The 18,029-nt window shown below is 40.0% G+C and overlaps 1 protein-coding gene across 1 annotated transcript in view; it reads right to left on the bottom strand.

The window, feature by feature from the left end:
- The window catches only part of DMD (dystrophin), a 2,407,712-nt gene that overhangs the window by 801,121 nt on the left and 1,588,562 nt on the right, over nucleotides 1–18,029 (bottom strand). The window contains 1 exon segment of the mRNA XM_080651877.1: nucleotides 4,787–4,888. Within this exon segment, the coding sequence (XP_080508003.1) occupies nucleotides 4,787–4,888 (102 nt within the window).

An 18,029-nucleotide genomic window follows, 5' to 3' on the forward strand; every position in this document is an offset into this window, starting at 1 on the left:
GTGTAAGAAAGTGGTTCAATTTTTTCATGACCAGTTTGGTAGTATAGTGCATATGGCTGGCTATCAGTCCAGATATAGGGATTATGTGTTTTTGTCTGCCAAGAGCATGTCCTCCTGCTGAAAAAGGCTTCCCCCCATTTAAGCTATCCTATCCTATATAATCTATCTATACTACTAAAAGGGTAATATGCTAATTAGACCTGGTCGACAGGCCATCTGCCGGATGCCCGACTTCCTTCCAGACAAGGCCATGATGGTGGGGGCCGAGGCAGTTAGGGGCGATCAGGCCAGTAGGGGAGGGCAGTTGGTGGAGAGATCAGGCTGGCAGGGGAGGGCAATTAGGGGTGATCAGGCAGGTAGGCAGAGAGAGTTAGGGGCGATCAGGCAGGTGGGCAGGTGAGTGGTTAGAAGCCAGCAGTCCCAGATTGCAAGGGGTCCCCAATTGGAGAGAGTGCACTGGGCCTCTAGTTTTTGTAATAATCTAAAAAGTTAGCAAAGCAAACCAGCTGGTTTCATCTTATCACTTCAGCAAGCAACCAAGACATTAAAAATTCCATTAATGCTCTCAGTTCTAATACCCACAAGTATTCTGGAATACTTATATCTGTTAAAAGTTAAACAGAAAGAATAAGTATGAAATGAAGAAAATGTCATCTAAATGCTTGAGTTCAGAAAAAAGTTAATTTTTTTTAAAAAAATCAAATAACAAATGGCTTAATTTTTTTTGGTATTTGTCAATATTGTTGCTATTCATGGCAATTGTTTTTATTGCTTTTTAACTGCAAAACTGGGTACTATTGAGGATCTAGTCATTAATCTGCAGAAAATAAAACATATTAAAATGATTTCATAAATAGCATTATTGTAAAATATTATTACTACAGGTATAGCTTAAGCAAAATGTTAAACAATTTAACTTATCCAACAAATCTTCAATAATTTGTCTGGCCAGAATGACTCAGTGGTTTAGCATCGACCTATTCCTGGTCAGGGCACATGCCCAGTTTCTGGCTTGATCCCCAGTAGGCGGCATGATTCTCTCTCATCATTGATGTTTCTCCCTCCCTCTCCCTTCTTCTCTGAAATCAATAAAAACATATTTAAAAATTTTCAATAATTTTTGAAGTTAAGATGATGGAACAATTTACAAATCAAATGAGATAAAATGTGTGTATGTGGGGGGGGGAGGGAGAGAAGGAGAGTGGGGGAGGGAAAATAGAGAAAGAGACAGAGACAGAGAGGGGGGAAGGGAAAGCAAAATAAAGATGCTTATATCTTTGATCATACTATGTTAAGATTTTACTACCTTTGAAAATTAAAGAAATCCTAGAGAAGTTGATGAAGTGAAAAAAAGCAAAATAACAGAACATAGATGAGTGAGGCTCCCAAACAGGACTCAGCTTGCGAGGTGAGTGTAGGAACTGAACACACAGGCTGTCTTGTATAGAATGTAGAGGTGCCAATAGGCAGTTAATTTCCTAACAAACAGAATCATTCTCTAATGTGTCCTTAATTAAAATGTCTGCAAGCAGTGGGCACACTAATTATCCATTTAAACACTCCATCTTATATACATACCAAGAGGGGTTTTAATTTTACTTTTTGAGAACATCACTTTCTTCTCAATAATTATTAGAGTTTCTAAATGTCCTCACCCCCCCAAAAACACACACAATTCTTTCATTAAAATGTTGTGCAAACTACTGGGATTCTTTTTCCTTCTGTTAAGGGGTGAGAAACCTGACAGTTAAAGAGAAAAGGCATTAGGTAGCACAATTTAAAAGTTTGGGTAGACTAGTAACAAATTAAAGTTGAAACTTTGTTTATGTTGAAAACAGGCTTTGTTTATGGACTATCAGAGAAATGGATAATTCTTCAGAAAAATATTCCTAACCTTTAAAAAGAATTTTTTTTTTTTAATCCATGCAGAGATTTACATAGTCCCGGCAGCTTGCAGCCCTGTATTGCTGGGCTCCATAGTCTGAACTATGAGGTCATTTTTGAGCTTCTAGTGTTTCAGGCTACCACCAACTCCAGCTAAGTTTCAGGTGTTTTTAAGGCCATGGCTTATGGCAAAGGTTGCAGGTGAATCAACTATTTCTCCACACCCCCAACTTCAATATTGCCTGTCACTATCAACCTGATGTGTTTAATTCTCTCCAAACCCAAGGGATAAATGGTAGAGCAGGAATGAGTTTTACTTAAGTTCTGCTTCTCCCAAATGAGCTGACTTGAGAGGAAATGCGGAAGGAGGGAAGGAGGAAAGGAGGAAAGAAAGAAGAGTTCTGATTCTGCTAAAAAGGTTTTAAGGGATACGAAAGAGGGAAAGTTAACACCTCCTTGCTCTGTCTTTGATTTCAGAAAGATAATTTCCCTTTTACATCATTAATGTGGCAGTAGAAAGTAGGTATTCTCAGACATACATGGCAGATCCCAGATCTTAAAGTAGCCCAGGAGCTGAGGGTATGAATGGCGATGTGATAAGTTAGAATCAATTGCTTGGATTGTTTACATAAAGTGAAAACAAATTAAGCCAGTCAGCGAGACAAATACCTTATAATTTCACTGACATGTGGAATCTAAGGCACAAAATAAACAAAATAGAAACAGACTCCTAGATACAGAGAACAGACTGACATCTGTCAGAGGTGAGATAATTGGGGGGCTGGGTGAAAAAGGTCAAGGAAGTAAGCACCAAAAAACACCCTTATAGAGATAGACAACAGTATGGTGATTATCAGAGGAAAAAGTAGGTTGGGGGGTAGAAAAGGGAAAAGTGGTGGATAAATGGTGACAGAAGGAGACTTGATGGGATGGTGAACACACAATACAATATACAGATGATGTATTATAGAGTTGTGCACCTAGAACCTATATAGTTTTATTAGCCAATGTCACCACAATAAATTCAATAAAAATAATTAAAATTAAATTTATAAAAGTGTTCTCAACTTTCAATGAAAACTTTTCACTCTGTGTGTTTTTCTTTTACAAAGGTTTAACTGTATAAGCCAATTTAAATGCACATTTGTAATCTGTAACAATTTAAGAAACCCTGCATAACGTCTTTGAGCATCAAACCAGAGTAGACAGAGTGGACCAACAAAATGGTCCATTTGTCTGTTTCAGTGTTTGCCACGGGAGTCACTCTGTTAACCAAGAAAGGTGTTTACTAGGGAGCTGGCTTAGCTTAGAGTATCAACAGAAACCCTGAAATTGCTATTTTCAGGACCCTCCTTAGCTCTCTCATCTAAATTCTGAACACAGCCCTAGCCAGTTTGTTTCAGTGGATAGAGCGTGGGCCTGTGGACCAAAGGGTCCAGGGTGCGATTCTGGTCAAGGGCATGTTCCTCGGTTGCAGACTTCTCCCTGGCCCAGGCCCTGGTTGGAGCTCGTGCAAGAGGCAACCAATTAATGTTTCTTTCACATCAATGCTTCCCTCTGTCTTTCCCTCTCTCTTCTACTCTCCCTAAAAATCAATGAAAAAATATCCTCATTTGAGGATTAAAAAAAAACCAAAACAAAAATAAATGAAATAAATAAATAAATACTGAACACATTGTTACTTCATAAAAATCATCAGACCTGGCTTGGAACTAAATGCAAATTATTACTCTTTCAGATGTTAGAAGTGGGACAGTGTATTAATAAATGCCCATCGATATTTCTAGAGAAACAGGTGCCTTTTAGCATCTGGTATTTGGACATTACTTTGAGGCTAAAATTTTAACTTTACCTAAGAAAAAGCACCTTGTAAACTGTAAAGAAAAGCAACAATATTCTAGAAATGAAGTTTGGGCCAAGTGTAGGTGGTGACCTTAGGGACAGTGTCTAAGTCATGGTAATGTTGTCTGCAAGGATAAACTAGGTCTATATAATGAGGTTATTGACCTGCACTGTTTTAGAGCAGTTTTAAACATGAGGGGGAGGCTCACTAAATCTCATCCTGCAACATTAGCTAGAGAAATCAGGACTGATCAATAAACAGCCACCATTATAGGCACACGGAAACCTTCATCATAATGGTAGCCATTATCATTTTGGTCAGGTACAGAAAATAAGGTAACACATACCTAACATCTATATATCACTAGACTCCCATTTGCAAGTGGAAGCCATCGGTTAGCTATTTTTGAAAACTGAGCTGGCTTTCCATTCCTCTCCTCATGTAATAACCTATGGATAAACGTGTCAGATGCTTCAAATGTACACGAGGAAAGAAAAGAAGTAGAAAGCTTTCCCTCAGGCCAGCTTTTTCACCCAAGAGAGAAGCAATTACATGACATTTCACTAACAATTCTTGACCCAATGAAGTGCTGAGTCCCAAATGCCGATTCCTCTTTCATAAGAAAGAACAACAGAGAAAAGAGAGGTCATGGACCATATTGTGTTTCTTTACAGCTGGTGGAGACAGACAGTATGATGCAGTAGCTTGCTTTGAATTAAGCTAAACAATAATGAAAGCATCAAGGCTGGCAAGCAACGCAATAAAGCCTCAAAGAATTTAATCTACCTTGAAGGTGGGACTACTTTTTGTATTAATGGCAGCGCACCAGGACAGAAATGAGTCCTTTAATGCAATGACTCATTAATAGTCCTAAGATCACAATATATAAATAGGATATGTTGATCAAAAAGACAGCTCTGCCTCTGCTATTGCAGTATGGCCAATATTTCTTTACAAGTTATTTCATTGATTATAAATAGAACACGCCAATGGCAAATGTACAAGGGGAAGAATAACCCATTATGAGGTAATAGATATTGCTAGAGGTTGCTTCATTACCTTCACTGGCTCAGTGGCTGGTTTTTCCTTGTACAAATGCTGCCCTTTAGACAAAATCCCTTCCACATCCGGCTGTTTAGCTTGAACTGCTACTTCAGTTTCCTGAGGAAAAGAACACATACAGTGCAGATTAACTTCACAGTTAGCAATAAAATTACTAAATTTAACTATACCCTTGGAGACTCCACATGTATTGCAGATCAATTTCTGCATGGTACATAGAGGCACAAAAAAAGTAGCTTCAACTGCAGAGAAAAGAAATAAAGGTCTTTGTGAAACAGACTAAAGTTTTAGAAATTTATCCAAAGTTATCTTAAATTATATTGTAATGCTTCCACAGAGAAACAGACACTAATGTTCTATTTGTCAAAAAAGTAAAATGCAATAAGAAAAGTACAAATTATGAATAGGATTAATACTTTTGTTTGCATCCATAAACTCAGCAATATTAATGTTCATTTTACTTTACAAAGTTTTTAGTTTAACAGGATTCTATTTGGTATTTGGGATCCAAAATTCTGTTTCAAAATAGAAATTCAATAATTCTTTCCACATCATTGTAAAAATTATAAAGTTTCTTTCCCAAGATTAAACACTTAAAGCACAGTATCAAGGCTTATTAATTATTAAGCAGTCAAGTGAAATAAACCTTTTGAGAAATGATTCAATTATTTTAAGAAACGTGTTTGTTTTCCCTTAGTCTGGAGAAGACTGAAGTATGTCTGAAAAAACAATAAACAAACAAACCTCTTTATATATAGAAATATAAAGTGCTTTGCTACTGGCTTCTGTCTAGCTCTCTTGAAGAGAGAACAAAAGAAATGTGCATAAATTGAAGCTGAAGGAAATGAAGGTAAATATTTCAGAAGACTTTTTGGATGGAACACTTGTTAAACACTAGGATGGAATATTGATTAATCAATGTCAGGTGTCAGTCAGGGCCTGGGCAATATACTCCAGAGAGCAACTCCTGATTAACCCATATCTCTCTCCTTCTCCTACCCTGTAGCCTCCCAGCACTTCTGGGTGTTCGTGTCTTCATGCCACTGTTACCTTTATATATTGTGTTTGTATTTGTTCTCTCAGATTATCAGAGCTGGGAGTCCTCAACCCAAATGACTATAATCTTATATGACATAGTTGGATGTCTTGCAACTTGTAGGTGCTCAGCAAAAGCTCTTTGAAAGAGATTATTTCTTCAGTTCTGATTATAATAAATGCCAGTGGGAGACAGGCACTTTGGTTAAAAGTATCCATAACATTAGGACTAACCCTGTTCATAAATGGGTACAAGCGCAAGACACATATACACAAATACATGCATACCAACTTTAGGGACAATAATTACGAAAGAAATGAACCACAAATTATAAGTATTAATTTATTTTCTAGGACGAGAAATTCTAAAAGTTATTTAAAAATCTTACCCAATGGTAACAAGGTCAAGTTTAGAGTGTGCTTGGTGGAGGTTGAGTATTTCTTCTTTCCTTTAAAATTGTTTATAAGTGCACCCACTGTAAATTCTATACCTTCAGAAAATGACCATAAACAGTCAATAATTTTACCAATGCTCCTCATATGCAGCCAAATGATTAGCACTAACATATTTCTCTCTTTGCTCCTACTCTTCAATAGTTCCAAATAAATAGTTGCAAAGATCACAAAGAATTGATGCTACTATTCAGAAGGCACTGGTAAATAAATAGGATTAGGAGACTGCATTTGATATTACAAGGAATTCTCTTATGAAGTGAACATAAACATCTGAATTTTTCATTGGCAAATGAACAGAAACAACAACAAGGCTGACATTAGGGCAGTCCAGATACTACTTAGAGTTGTGGGTTCGAAGCAGGTGCTTGCCAGATGGACTAAGAAAAAGGTGGCATGCCATGTGAAATGTCCTGGTTTTGTATCTGCAGAAAGTAAAATACTCCTTCAGGCCACCAAATTAGCCCTAGATTTAGTCCTCGGATGAATGAGCTTTGCAAAGTCACGCCATTTCCCTGTATAGAAATGCTTCCTCTTAGCATGCCCTTTCATCGCCGTGATTGTCCTCTCTTCATTTTTCAATGAAATAATGACGAGTTTAAGTACCTGGGTGAGATTTACAGCTGGTCTTACAGAAATAGAGCGATGGGTGAGAGAAACCACATTCATCTCTAAAGTATTTGTGGTTACTTCTCCTTGGCACTGTTTTGGAGAACTAGATCTCATTACAGGTACCTTTGAAAAATCACTTTAGAAAGACCATTTTGAGATACATTTCTACAATTTACCTCACTATATTTACTTGCGGTGTGAATTTATTAGTTAACAGGCAGGTCAGTTATTCAGGGTCAAATATTGCTTGAAGGGTCAACTTATGTATCCAATTAAATTCACTCAAATATTCTTTAGTATATTTTTCTTAAATTAGTGTGAGAAAAACATACCATAAAAAGCAGATAATGATCCTGAGAAAATGGAAGCATGCATGAAATAAGTTTTAAAATTTTGATAGCCCTCCATGCAATTAAAACTTGACATAAAAAATAAAAAAGCAAAGAAAAACAAATAAATAAACAGCAACAAAAAAACCCCAGCCAAACTAAATGACTGTGCAGATTAAAAAAATACTAAAATCCTTGTGCTGAAAATGCCAACAAACTATACTGGTACTAACTGCTATAGTAATATTAATAGAGTTGTTAGAAGTTTACTTTGTGAGCCCAGCCAGCATGACTCATTGGTTAAGCGTTGACCTATGAACCAGGAGGTTATGGTTCAATTCCCGATCATGGCACATGCCCAGGCTGTGGGCTCGATCCCCAGTGTGGGGTGTGCGAGAGGCAGCCAATCAATCATTTTCTCTCATCAATGATGTTTCTATCCCTCTTTCCCTCTCCCTTCCTCTCTGAAATCAATAAAAAATATATTTTTAAAAAAGTTTACTTTGTAGCAAACACTGTGTTTCATACATTTTCTCCCTAACACTTACCTCCTACCAAAAGGGTATTATCTGATTTTACAGATGTCAAAACTGAGGGGTACTGAGGCAATTTGTCCAAGATAACTTAACTTGCAAATGGCAAAGTTGAGATTACAATCAGCAAGTGTGCAACTAAACCTCCACTTTATCCCTTACTCTGCTGTGCGTAGTGTGTATGTGTGAATGTGATAAAACTGGCAGTCATATTTCTTAATACGTTAATTTTTCTCCTCCTATTTAACTCCAATACATTCTATAATATCCTTCCAGAGTGTAATTGAGATAAAATACTGTATCTTCCCATAGCAAAGGAAAGAAATTCTAACATAGCCTTTAAAATGCTTCAAGGGTGTCTTTGTGTGGGTTTATGATTGCCAGCTGATAATATCCAGGTCAGGGAACTGGTCTGAATAAACCTTTTATCTCACAAATGGTCTCACATCTTTACATGATTTAAGATAAGGTAAAGGAGGTCACCCCTGAAATGGAAACACAGCTAATTATAGTGGCCAGTTTTTGTAAGTATAAAGTGTTCAATTTCAAAGAACATTCAGACAAGAAAGTCTTCATGGGATTTCAACAACAACAACAAAAACCCCTCACTTCTAATAATAGAACATTTCCATCTAGGTTTTTTCCCTGTCTTATTCTGAATATATCCCAAGCAATGTAAGATTGTGCACCAGGAGTTAAGACCCTTATAATGTGATTTATAGTGTTTTATTTTCATCATAGTATTGACAGTTCACTATAATCTCCTGCATAATTTTAAGAAAATAATATTTATTAGTTAGATGATAGGGAATAAGCCTTCATTAATGCTCACTAGGATAATATCATGGTATATTTTTAAATTCAGTCCTGATAGGATTTTTGAAATGGAATAACTCTCTGAGCACCCTCAGTCTTACTTATTTATTATTAATAGCATTACTAATATTGGGAAGTTGGTAGTCTGAGAAGTAGTGAAGCAATGGCCAGTGATGAAAAAAGACTAGACAACACCCTTGAGGGTGAAAGTAACAATTCATATGCAAATTAATATATTTGCATTTTCTAAGAAATGATTCATTGAACATTATATTTCTATATTAACTCAATATTAAGTTCATTGTACATGTTTTTAAAACTGGAAATTTGATGTTCCTAAGGATATTCTAACAGAGATCCTAAGGATATTCTAACAGAGATACATTTTACCTTGTTTTCTTTCTTATTTTAAACTTATTTCCATTTCCATTATTTTACCTACTAGAGGCCCAGTACATGGAATTCATGCACAGGTAGGGTCCCTAGGCCTGGCCAGCGATCAGGGCCAATCAGGGCCTTCTGGCTGCCGGCCAGGGCTTTCCTTTGTTCCGTGCCGCCCCCTTGGTGCTCAGCGCACATCATAGTGAGTGATTGAACTCCCAGTCTCCTGGTCGAACTCCCAAGGGGACATTTTGCATATTAGCCTTTTACAGTAGGTCCTTGGGTTATGCCGGAGATCCATTCCTATGGCACGACATAACACGATTTTTGCCAAAAGTCTGAACCCACCTACATAAGCAACTACGTCACTCACATGGAGCACATACACAGCAGTAATGAAGTGAAACAGTAAAAAAAAAATTAAAAGAAAGATAACAATTCCTGACCTTTACTTGTGATAAATAAATAATAAAAAACATAAATCACATACGTACATACGTCAAAATGACTGAACTTTTTTTAAAATAAATAAATGGGAGATGGCAACGTAACCATGAAATGATGTATGTCGAGTCCGACGTAGCCTGAGGACTGCCTGTATATATATATAGACTGTTAACCTTAGAATATATAAATATATATGTGTATACATATATATGACAATATAAGGAGGATATGAACAGCCTTTGCAGATATGTTCCAACATTTGTTCATTCATTTATTCATCTGACAAACATATATTGAATATTTACTACATTTCAACATGTTAGCTAGGAACTGCGAATACTACAAGGTATAAGGTAATCCTTTGTGTAGGATACAGACAAGCAATCCCATATTAAACTTAGAGTACAACAGGTATAAGGACCAGCAAAATGCAATGTAAAGTGGGGTACAGAGAAGGTAGTGATCAGTTCTGTGTTTGAAAGACCTGAGGGTAGGGACAGACCTCATGGGGGAAGAAAGACTTAAGCAAAGGCTTGGAACAGAAGCAGCTCATATACTTAGTTGACAATGTGATGGATAATAGACAGTATTGCAAGAGCAAATCTGAATTATGCAGGACAGGAATTGGAGGCAGCATGGAGAGCCAATGTGGGGGAATGGGAAGAAATAAATGGTGTAGGAGTAAACGTCAAGAACCAGAGGAAAAAATAATCTTTTATACCATCTTCAGCATCTTAGTGGAGAAGCCACAAAAAGGTTTTAAACAATGGAATGACACTTCATATTCTAATTGATATTCTACAAACGGGTATATACATTCATATATGAATATAAAAATAGAGAGATATGATTTACTACTAATGCATGGTTTTCCATTCAGCTCTCAATGAGATATGCATGCTGCTACTGAAAACAAAGAAATTCTAGATAAAAATGACAACTTTTTCCTTAACAAACATAAATGCTCAGTAACTTACTTTACTTATTTGTAAAGACTATGTCCTACCATTTGACTATTTTGTCAATAACCCAAATCCATAGTTTATTCTATTAAATCTAAGATATTATGGATTGTAAGGTTCACTATTATTTTATGACCTACTAAGAAAGCTTAAAAAAAAGCAATTAGATTTTGTAGACACTATTGTGGGATATACCTCAATTTTAGAGATGTTGAAATGTAAAAAAATGCATCTGGGAATCAATTAAATTCTAATACATTTGTGAATACTTTGGTTTATTAGCTCATTATTTTTCATTGACTCTGTGAACATGGCTGTCCTGTGGGTGAATATACCTTCCTCACCATCAACTTTGGGCTTGACCATGTGCCTCGCTTTGATGAACTGTGGGCAGAAGTGACTCTATGACAGCTCTGAGCTTGGTCTTTAAGGGCAATTCAAGATTTTCTAGTATCTATGGTTTCCATCTTCCACCACAGAAGAATAATGTACCATGTAGAAACTGCTCTTTCAGTCTGGGTTCTAGAATAACACATTCGGAGCAGATCCACAATTTAGAATGAGAAAACCTGATAATGATCCATAGTATAGAGAAAGCTGTTGTTAATCTGAAAACACATGAATGAATAATGCATATCTGTTGTTATAAATCTCTGGGGTTTGGGGATTGTTTGTTACTGCAGCGAGAGCTAACAATGGCAACGTTATAGTGAAACAAACAAATAAAAAAACACCATATGGCTTTCTGGGATAACAAAAACAAAGTAAGCCTTTAAAATAAATGTGCCCTGGACATGTCTATCGACTGCATCATCTCTCATTTCACATATACACTGTTTGCTAAGAAGGGTAGCAAGAAACGAAAAATGAAATGGAATCAATATTGTGTTAGAGCCTGACTTCTCTGGCCTAGATTGTCAGGCAGACTCTGACAAATGAAGGCTGATGGATGGAAAAACACAACATTGTGCAGTTCGGTTTCTTTCTTTTCCCTCATGCTGGGTGACTGTTCTTTTATTTATCTACAATTAGGTTTGCTAGACCAGGGCAACACAGCTCTCCTTCTCTGTAACTGCAATGCTGTTAAATACGTGGCAAGCTGATTGACGAAGAACGACAGGTTCTCTCTTTCCATTCTGAGCTAATCAAGGGCATTCCACCAAAGGGATATATATTTTTTCTGATTTAGTGATTTATGGATTTCAAAAACAATCTGTCCAAATATACAAAACATAATGCAGTATTGATTTTTAAAGTGGCAAGTGTTATGAAACCAAGAAGATATAATCTACCAAGGGACATACTTAAAATGTTCAAGGCCAATAAAAGTGTGGACATAGGTGTGACCATCAAGTAATGATACTAATATCCTATCTTACAAGCCTTCCACTCACACAGAAGGGATTTCAAAGTCTTAATAGCAGAATTATTATTATTTTTAAATATATTTTTATTGATTTCAGAGAGGAATGGAGAAGGAGAAAGATATAGAAACATCAATGATGAGAGAGAATAACTGATCAGCTGCCTCCTGCATGTCCCCTACTGGGGACTAAGCCTGCAACCCGGGCATGTGCCCTTGACCGGAATCGAACCTGGGACCCTTCAGTACATAGGCCAATACTCTATCCACTGAGCCAAACCAGCTAGGGCAGCAGAATTATTTTTGCAAACAAAGTCTTGCCCTCCAAACCCCTAACATATTACTTCATTCAGTAAATATTTACTGAATATAAGAGCACCTATTATGTTCTAAATACTACTTAAGTCTTGGATACATAACTAAATAAAAAAGACAATTTTCCAGTTCTTGTGAAGCTTACACTCCAATGGGGACAACGGGCAATAAAATAGAAATTATGATACATCAGAGTGTGAAAAGTTCTAAAGAGAAAACCATAAAGCATCAGCTAGGAATAAGAGATATATATGTGGGAGCTGAACATTTGAGAAAGTACCTCCAGGGAAAGCCTCATTGAGAAAGTAGCATTTGAATAAATAAAGATTAGGCAGAAATAAGGGAATGAATCAAACAGCTATCTCAGGGAAGAACAATCTATGCAGAGAAAACAGCATGTGCAAAGGCCCTGGGGCAGGAGTCTGTTCAATTTAAACAAAACCAAGAAAGCCAGGGTGAGTAGAGCCTAATGAGCCAGGGGAGAGTAGCAAGAAGCAAGCAAGAGATGTTGGGGAGGGTAGGTCCTTCCAGGCAAAACTATGTGAAGACTTTGGCTATTACTGAGTGAAATTAAGAACCATCAGGTTTTCAGTAGAGGAGCAATGTGAGCTGACTTATTTTTTAATAGATCCTTCTGGCTGCTGTGTTAAGATTAGACTAAAGGAATGTAAAAAACAGATAACAGTTATAAGCAGATTCCCAAGGGGAATAGTCAAATATAACATTGCTTAGAGGGAAGTACTTGTTTGCAGTAACCTGATGCATTTACTCTGAAAATTTTTACACATACAGTTCTTAAATGAGGACTAAATTTCTAATCTAGTTTAATGGAAACACAGGACACTGCTTTAAGAAAAGTCATTTATTGAAACTGGTTCTCCCCAGGTTTTACAACATTCCTAATCTTTAGTGGTGAAGAGTGCAGGTTCTAGAACCCAGCTATCTAAGTTCTAATTCTGTAATGACTTGCAACAGAAATCATATAGCCCATAAATCCTAAAATATATTCTAAAACCTTTACTCTCTGGCACTTTACAGAAAAAGGTAGCCAAATGTTGATCTATAAAAATGTTTGGTATCTGTGGCTCTAAAAACCTTCAGGTACAGAAGGTTTTATATGGGTAGTTATTTTTATAGGTAAAACATGAGAAACCTATTTTGCCTTTTACCTCCTTAAATAGACTCATGGAGACAGTCAAACAGTTTATAGTTATACTTCAGAGCAGAGCTCAAAAAAACATTTTCTATAAGGGGTAAGATAGTAAATGTTTTAGGCTTTGTGGGCCATATGGTTCCTGTCATACCTAAATTCTGCCATTGTAGTGTGAAAGTAATACATAAACAAATGAGTGTGGTTGTGTTCCAATAATATCTTATTTATAAAAACAGGTGGTGGACAGAATTTTGCCCTTGGACTGTAGTTCACTGACTACTGCTTTAGTGTATTACAGTGTTGTTGGAAGTTAACAGATTAGGGATAAGAACATCTGGGTTCTAGGCTTATTAATTCACTAGGGGCCTGGTGCATGAAATTCATGCACGGGGAGGGGGGGGCTGTCCCTCAGCCCTGCCTGCACCCTCTCCAATCTGGGACCCCTCGAGGGATGTCTGACTGCCTGTTTAGGCCCGATCACAGTAGGATCGGGCCTAAATGGGCAGTCGGACATCCCTCTCACAATCCAGGACTGCTGGCTCCCAACTGCTCTCCTGCCTGCCTTCCTGATTGCCCCTAACTGCTTCTGCCTGCCAGCCTGATCACCCCCTAACCCCCTCTCCCAGCCTGATTGATGCCTAATTGCTCCCCTGCCAGCCTGTTTGCCCCCAACTGCCCTCCCCTGCAGGCCTGGGTCCCCACCAACTTCCCTCCCCTGCAGGCCCGGTGGCCCCCAACTTCCCTCCTCTGCTGGCCTGGTCACCCCTAACTGCCCTCCCCTGCAGGCTTGATCACCCCCAACTGCCCTCCCTTGCAGGCCTGGTCCCTCCCAACTGCCCTCCCCTGCTGGCCATCTTGTGGTGGCCATCTTGTGTCCACATGGGGGCAGTCATCTTTGACCACATGGGGGCAGCCATCTTGTGTGTTGGTGTAATGGTCAATCTGCATATTACTCTTTTATTAGATAGGATAGAGGCCTGATGGATGGGTGGGGGCCAGCTGGTTTGCCCTGAAGGGTGTCCTGGATCAGGGTGGGGGTTTCCTTGGGGCAGCCTGGGCGAGGGGCCTGTGGTGGTTTGCAGGCCGGCCATGCCTCCCCCTGGCAACCCAAGCAGAGGCCCTGGTATCTGGGTTTTATTTATCTTCTATAATTGAAGCTTTGTAGCCTTGAGTGGAAACCTGGGCTGGCCAGGGTGTGCAGAAAGCTTGGCTTCCTCCATCTCTGGGGGCAACCCAAGCCTCCTGTTTGCTCTGTGGCTGCAGCCATTTGGTTGGGTTAATTTGCATACCCACTCCTGATTGGCTGGTGGGCGTGGCTTGTGAGTATAGCAGAATGATGGTTAATTTGCATATTACTCTTTTATTAGAAAGGATAATTGAAACTTTGTAGCCTTGAGCAGAGCCAAGCCTCCTGCTTGCTCAGTGGCTGCAGCCATTTTTGTTGGGATTTATTTATCTTCTATAATTGAAACTTTGTAGCCTTAAGCGGAGGCCAAGGCAGGCCAGGGCTGCGGAAACTTGGCTTCCTCCATCGCCAGGGGCAACTCAAGCCTCCTGCTCTCTCCAGTTCTGAGACTGCCGCCATTTTTGTTGGGATTTATTTATCTTCTATAATTGAAACTTTGTAGCCTTGAGTGGAAGCCTGGGCCTGCCAGGACAGGCAGAAAGCTTGACTTCCTCCATTTCTGGGGAAACCCAAGCCTCCTGCTCTCTCCGTGGCTGCAGCCATCTTGTTTGGGTTAATTTGCATACTTGCTCCTGATTGGCTGGTGGGCGTGGCTTGTGTGTATAGGGGAGGTATGGTCAATTTGCATATTACTCTTTTATTAAATAGGACTAGAGGCCTACTGCATGAAAATTCATGCACTGGAGGGGGTTCCCTCAGCCCAGCCTGCCCCCTCTCACAGTCTGGGAGCCCTCAGGGGTAGGAGACTACCTGGCGATCAGGGGAAGGTGATGCCCCCATCACACCTCTATTGCTGCCACTGCCGGCAGTGCAAACCTCGGCCAGCCCTGGTTACCTGAGCCTTGGGTGGCCCTAGGCAGCTGGGAGGCTGAAGGGAATGGGGGACTCCAGAGGCCTTGTTGCATGCCTGCTGCCCCAGCGGGGTTGAGGGGACTGGGCGCTGCCATCTTGTGGCTGTGGGCGCCACCATCTTTGAGGGCAGGGCAGTCAATTAGCATATTCCCTTCTTATTGGCTGTGGGCACCGCCATCTTTGCGATGGTGTGAGGGTCAATTAGAATATTCCCTCTTTATTAGATAGGATGAGTTGGGGCAAGTCACTTAAAGTCTATGAATTTTAGTATCTTTAATTATAAAATTATGAAAATGATATATTATTGTAGATAAAAGGTTTCCAACATATTTTGCCCTCCCTGCATGAGAATTTGACCTTTGAACCTTCTAGCTGCATTCTCCCTGGAAATCTGATGAAGTTGGAATGTCAACTGTATTGGTAGGCAACATTGCTTCTGCATGAGAAAAAAACTGATTGGTAAATTACAGCTGATTGAGGAGTTCTGTGGATGAACTAATGGAAAGCTATAATTTTGGGGATCCTCTGAGTATAGTAACTCTTGTAACTGAGCATGTACCTTTTATGAATCTTGGAAATTCCACCTATGTTATAAGACGCTCATTGGCCCCGGGAGTGCATGAGGTTTCTAGGACAGGGTTGACCCAGCCCCTATATGTGAGTCTTTTTCCTTTGCACCTGAGCTGTCATTTGGGAATGGACAGGTGCCGCAAAGAGAATAGCTCTTGGATGGATGTGGGAATGCTGCACAGTCTGCTTTCAAATCCCACAGGAGAGATATACCTGAACCTGCCTTCCTGGGAAGCTGCTTCTGTTCTTGTATCCTAAGTGAATTTGAAGCTGAATGTCATTAATGGTAGACTTGTTCACTTGTGCCTAAGAAAATATTCTCTGATGGGCTTTACAGTAATAATTTCTAAGGCTCACATTGTATTTTTACAGGTTAACAGCTCTGAAACTGGGACACATTTTATAAATGATGGTGTGTCAGAGTCTAATTGGCAGCACTTTTTTTCTTAGTGATAGATAAAATAATGATGTATATTCTAATAAATGATATCTTAGAAACAATGAAATATGGTATGTGGCCAGGATATTCATAGTAGGTCAGAATCAAATAATTTAGTATATGCATAGGTAATACTAACTGCTACTATTTTTTGAGAACTTACTAAACATAAACATTCTGCTATGCTCTTTACATAAATCTTAATTATTCTCACTCGATCTCCACAGAGTTGTTTAGCAGACATTATTATCATTTTTCAGATGAAAAAACTAGTCATGAGAGGTTACAGAAGTTGTCTAAGGCACAAGCTAACAAATGGTAGGTGTGATATTTGAACAGTGGTCTGCCAAATGCATATCTTGCATACTTAATTACTACACTATAGGTTCTATGAATTTGCTCAAATATGATCCTATCTAATAAAGAGGTAATATGCAAATTGACTGTCACTCCAACACACAAGATGGCCACCCCCATGTGGACACCAGATGGCTGCCACAAGATGGCCAGCAGGGGAGGGCAGTTGTAGGTGATCAGGCCAGCAGAGGAGGGTAGTTGGGAGGGACCAGGCCTGAAAGGGAGGGCAGTTGTGGGGGGGACCAGGCCTGCAGGGGAGGACAGTTGGGGGGGGGGACCCAGGTCTGCCAAGGAGGGCACTTGGTGGGAAGCAGGCCTGCAGGGGAGGGCAGTTAGGGGTGACCAGGCCTGCAGGGGAGGGAAGTTCTGGGGAACCAGGCCTGCAGGGGAGGGCAGTTGGGGGGCGACCAGGCCTACAGGGGAGGGAAGTTAGGGGGGACCAGGCCTGCAGGGGAGGGCAGTTCTGGGGAACCAGGCCTGCAGGGGAGGACATTTGGGGGTGACCAGCCTGCAGGGGAGGGCAGTTGTGGGGGACCAGGCCTGCAGGGGAGAGCAGTTAGGGGGGACCAGGCTTGCATGGGAGAGCAGTTAGTGGTGACCAGGCCTACAGGGGAGGGCAGTTCAGGGTGAGCAGGCCTGCAGGGGAGGGCAGTTAGGGGGGACAAGGCCTGCAGGGGAGGGAAGTTGGGGGCAATTGGGCTGGCAGGGGAGCAGTTAGGCATAGATCAGGCTGGCAGGGGAGCGGTTAGTGGGTTATCAGGCTGGCAGGAAGAAGTGGTTAGGGGCAATCAGGCAGGCAGGTAGGTGAGCAGATGGGAGCCAGCAGTCCTGGATTGTGAGAGGGATGTCTGACTGCCAGTTTAGGCCCAATCCTCGAGGGGTCCCAGATTGGAGAGGGTGCAGGCTGGGCTGAGGGACACCCCCCTCCCCGTGCACGAATTTTGTGCACTGGGCCTCTAGTACATATATAAAGTTAGATTTTATTTGATGAATCACAGGGTTTAGAACCAGAACAAAGTAGTTTTGATAAGCATGCAATTTTGGCTTAAGTCGGGATTTTTTTAGCCTTAGGACTACTGACATTTTGGTCTGGATAATTTGTTGTTGTAGGGTGCTGCTCTGTGTGTTATAGGATGTTTTGCAGCATCACTGGTCACTGTTCACAAGATGCCAGTAGCATTTCCTCTTCCCTCAGGCATGACAACCCAAAATAGTTCCGTCCCTGGCTGGGTAGCCCAGTTGGTTAGAGCGTCATCCCAATGCACCAAGATTACAGGTTTGATCCCCAGGAAGGGCACATATAAGAATGAACCAATAAATTTGTAAATGAGTGGAACAACAAATTGATGTTTCTCTCTATGTCTGTCTGTCTCTCTCTCTCTCTCTCTCTATGTCTCCCTTCCTCTCTCTCTAAAGAAAATCAATAAATAAAAAAAT

The sequence above is a fragment of the Plecotus auritus genome, assembly GCF_963455305.1.
Source record: "Plecotus auritus genome assembly, chromosome: X".
Classification (NCBI taxonomy): Eukaryota; Metazoa; Chordata; class Mammalia; order Chiroptera; family Vespertilionidae; genus Plecotus; species Plecotus auritus.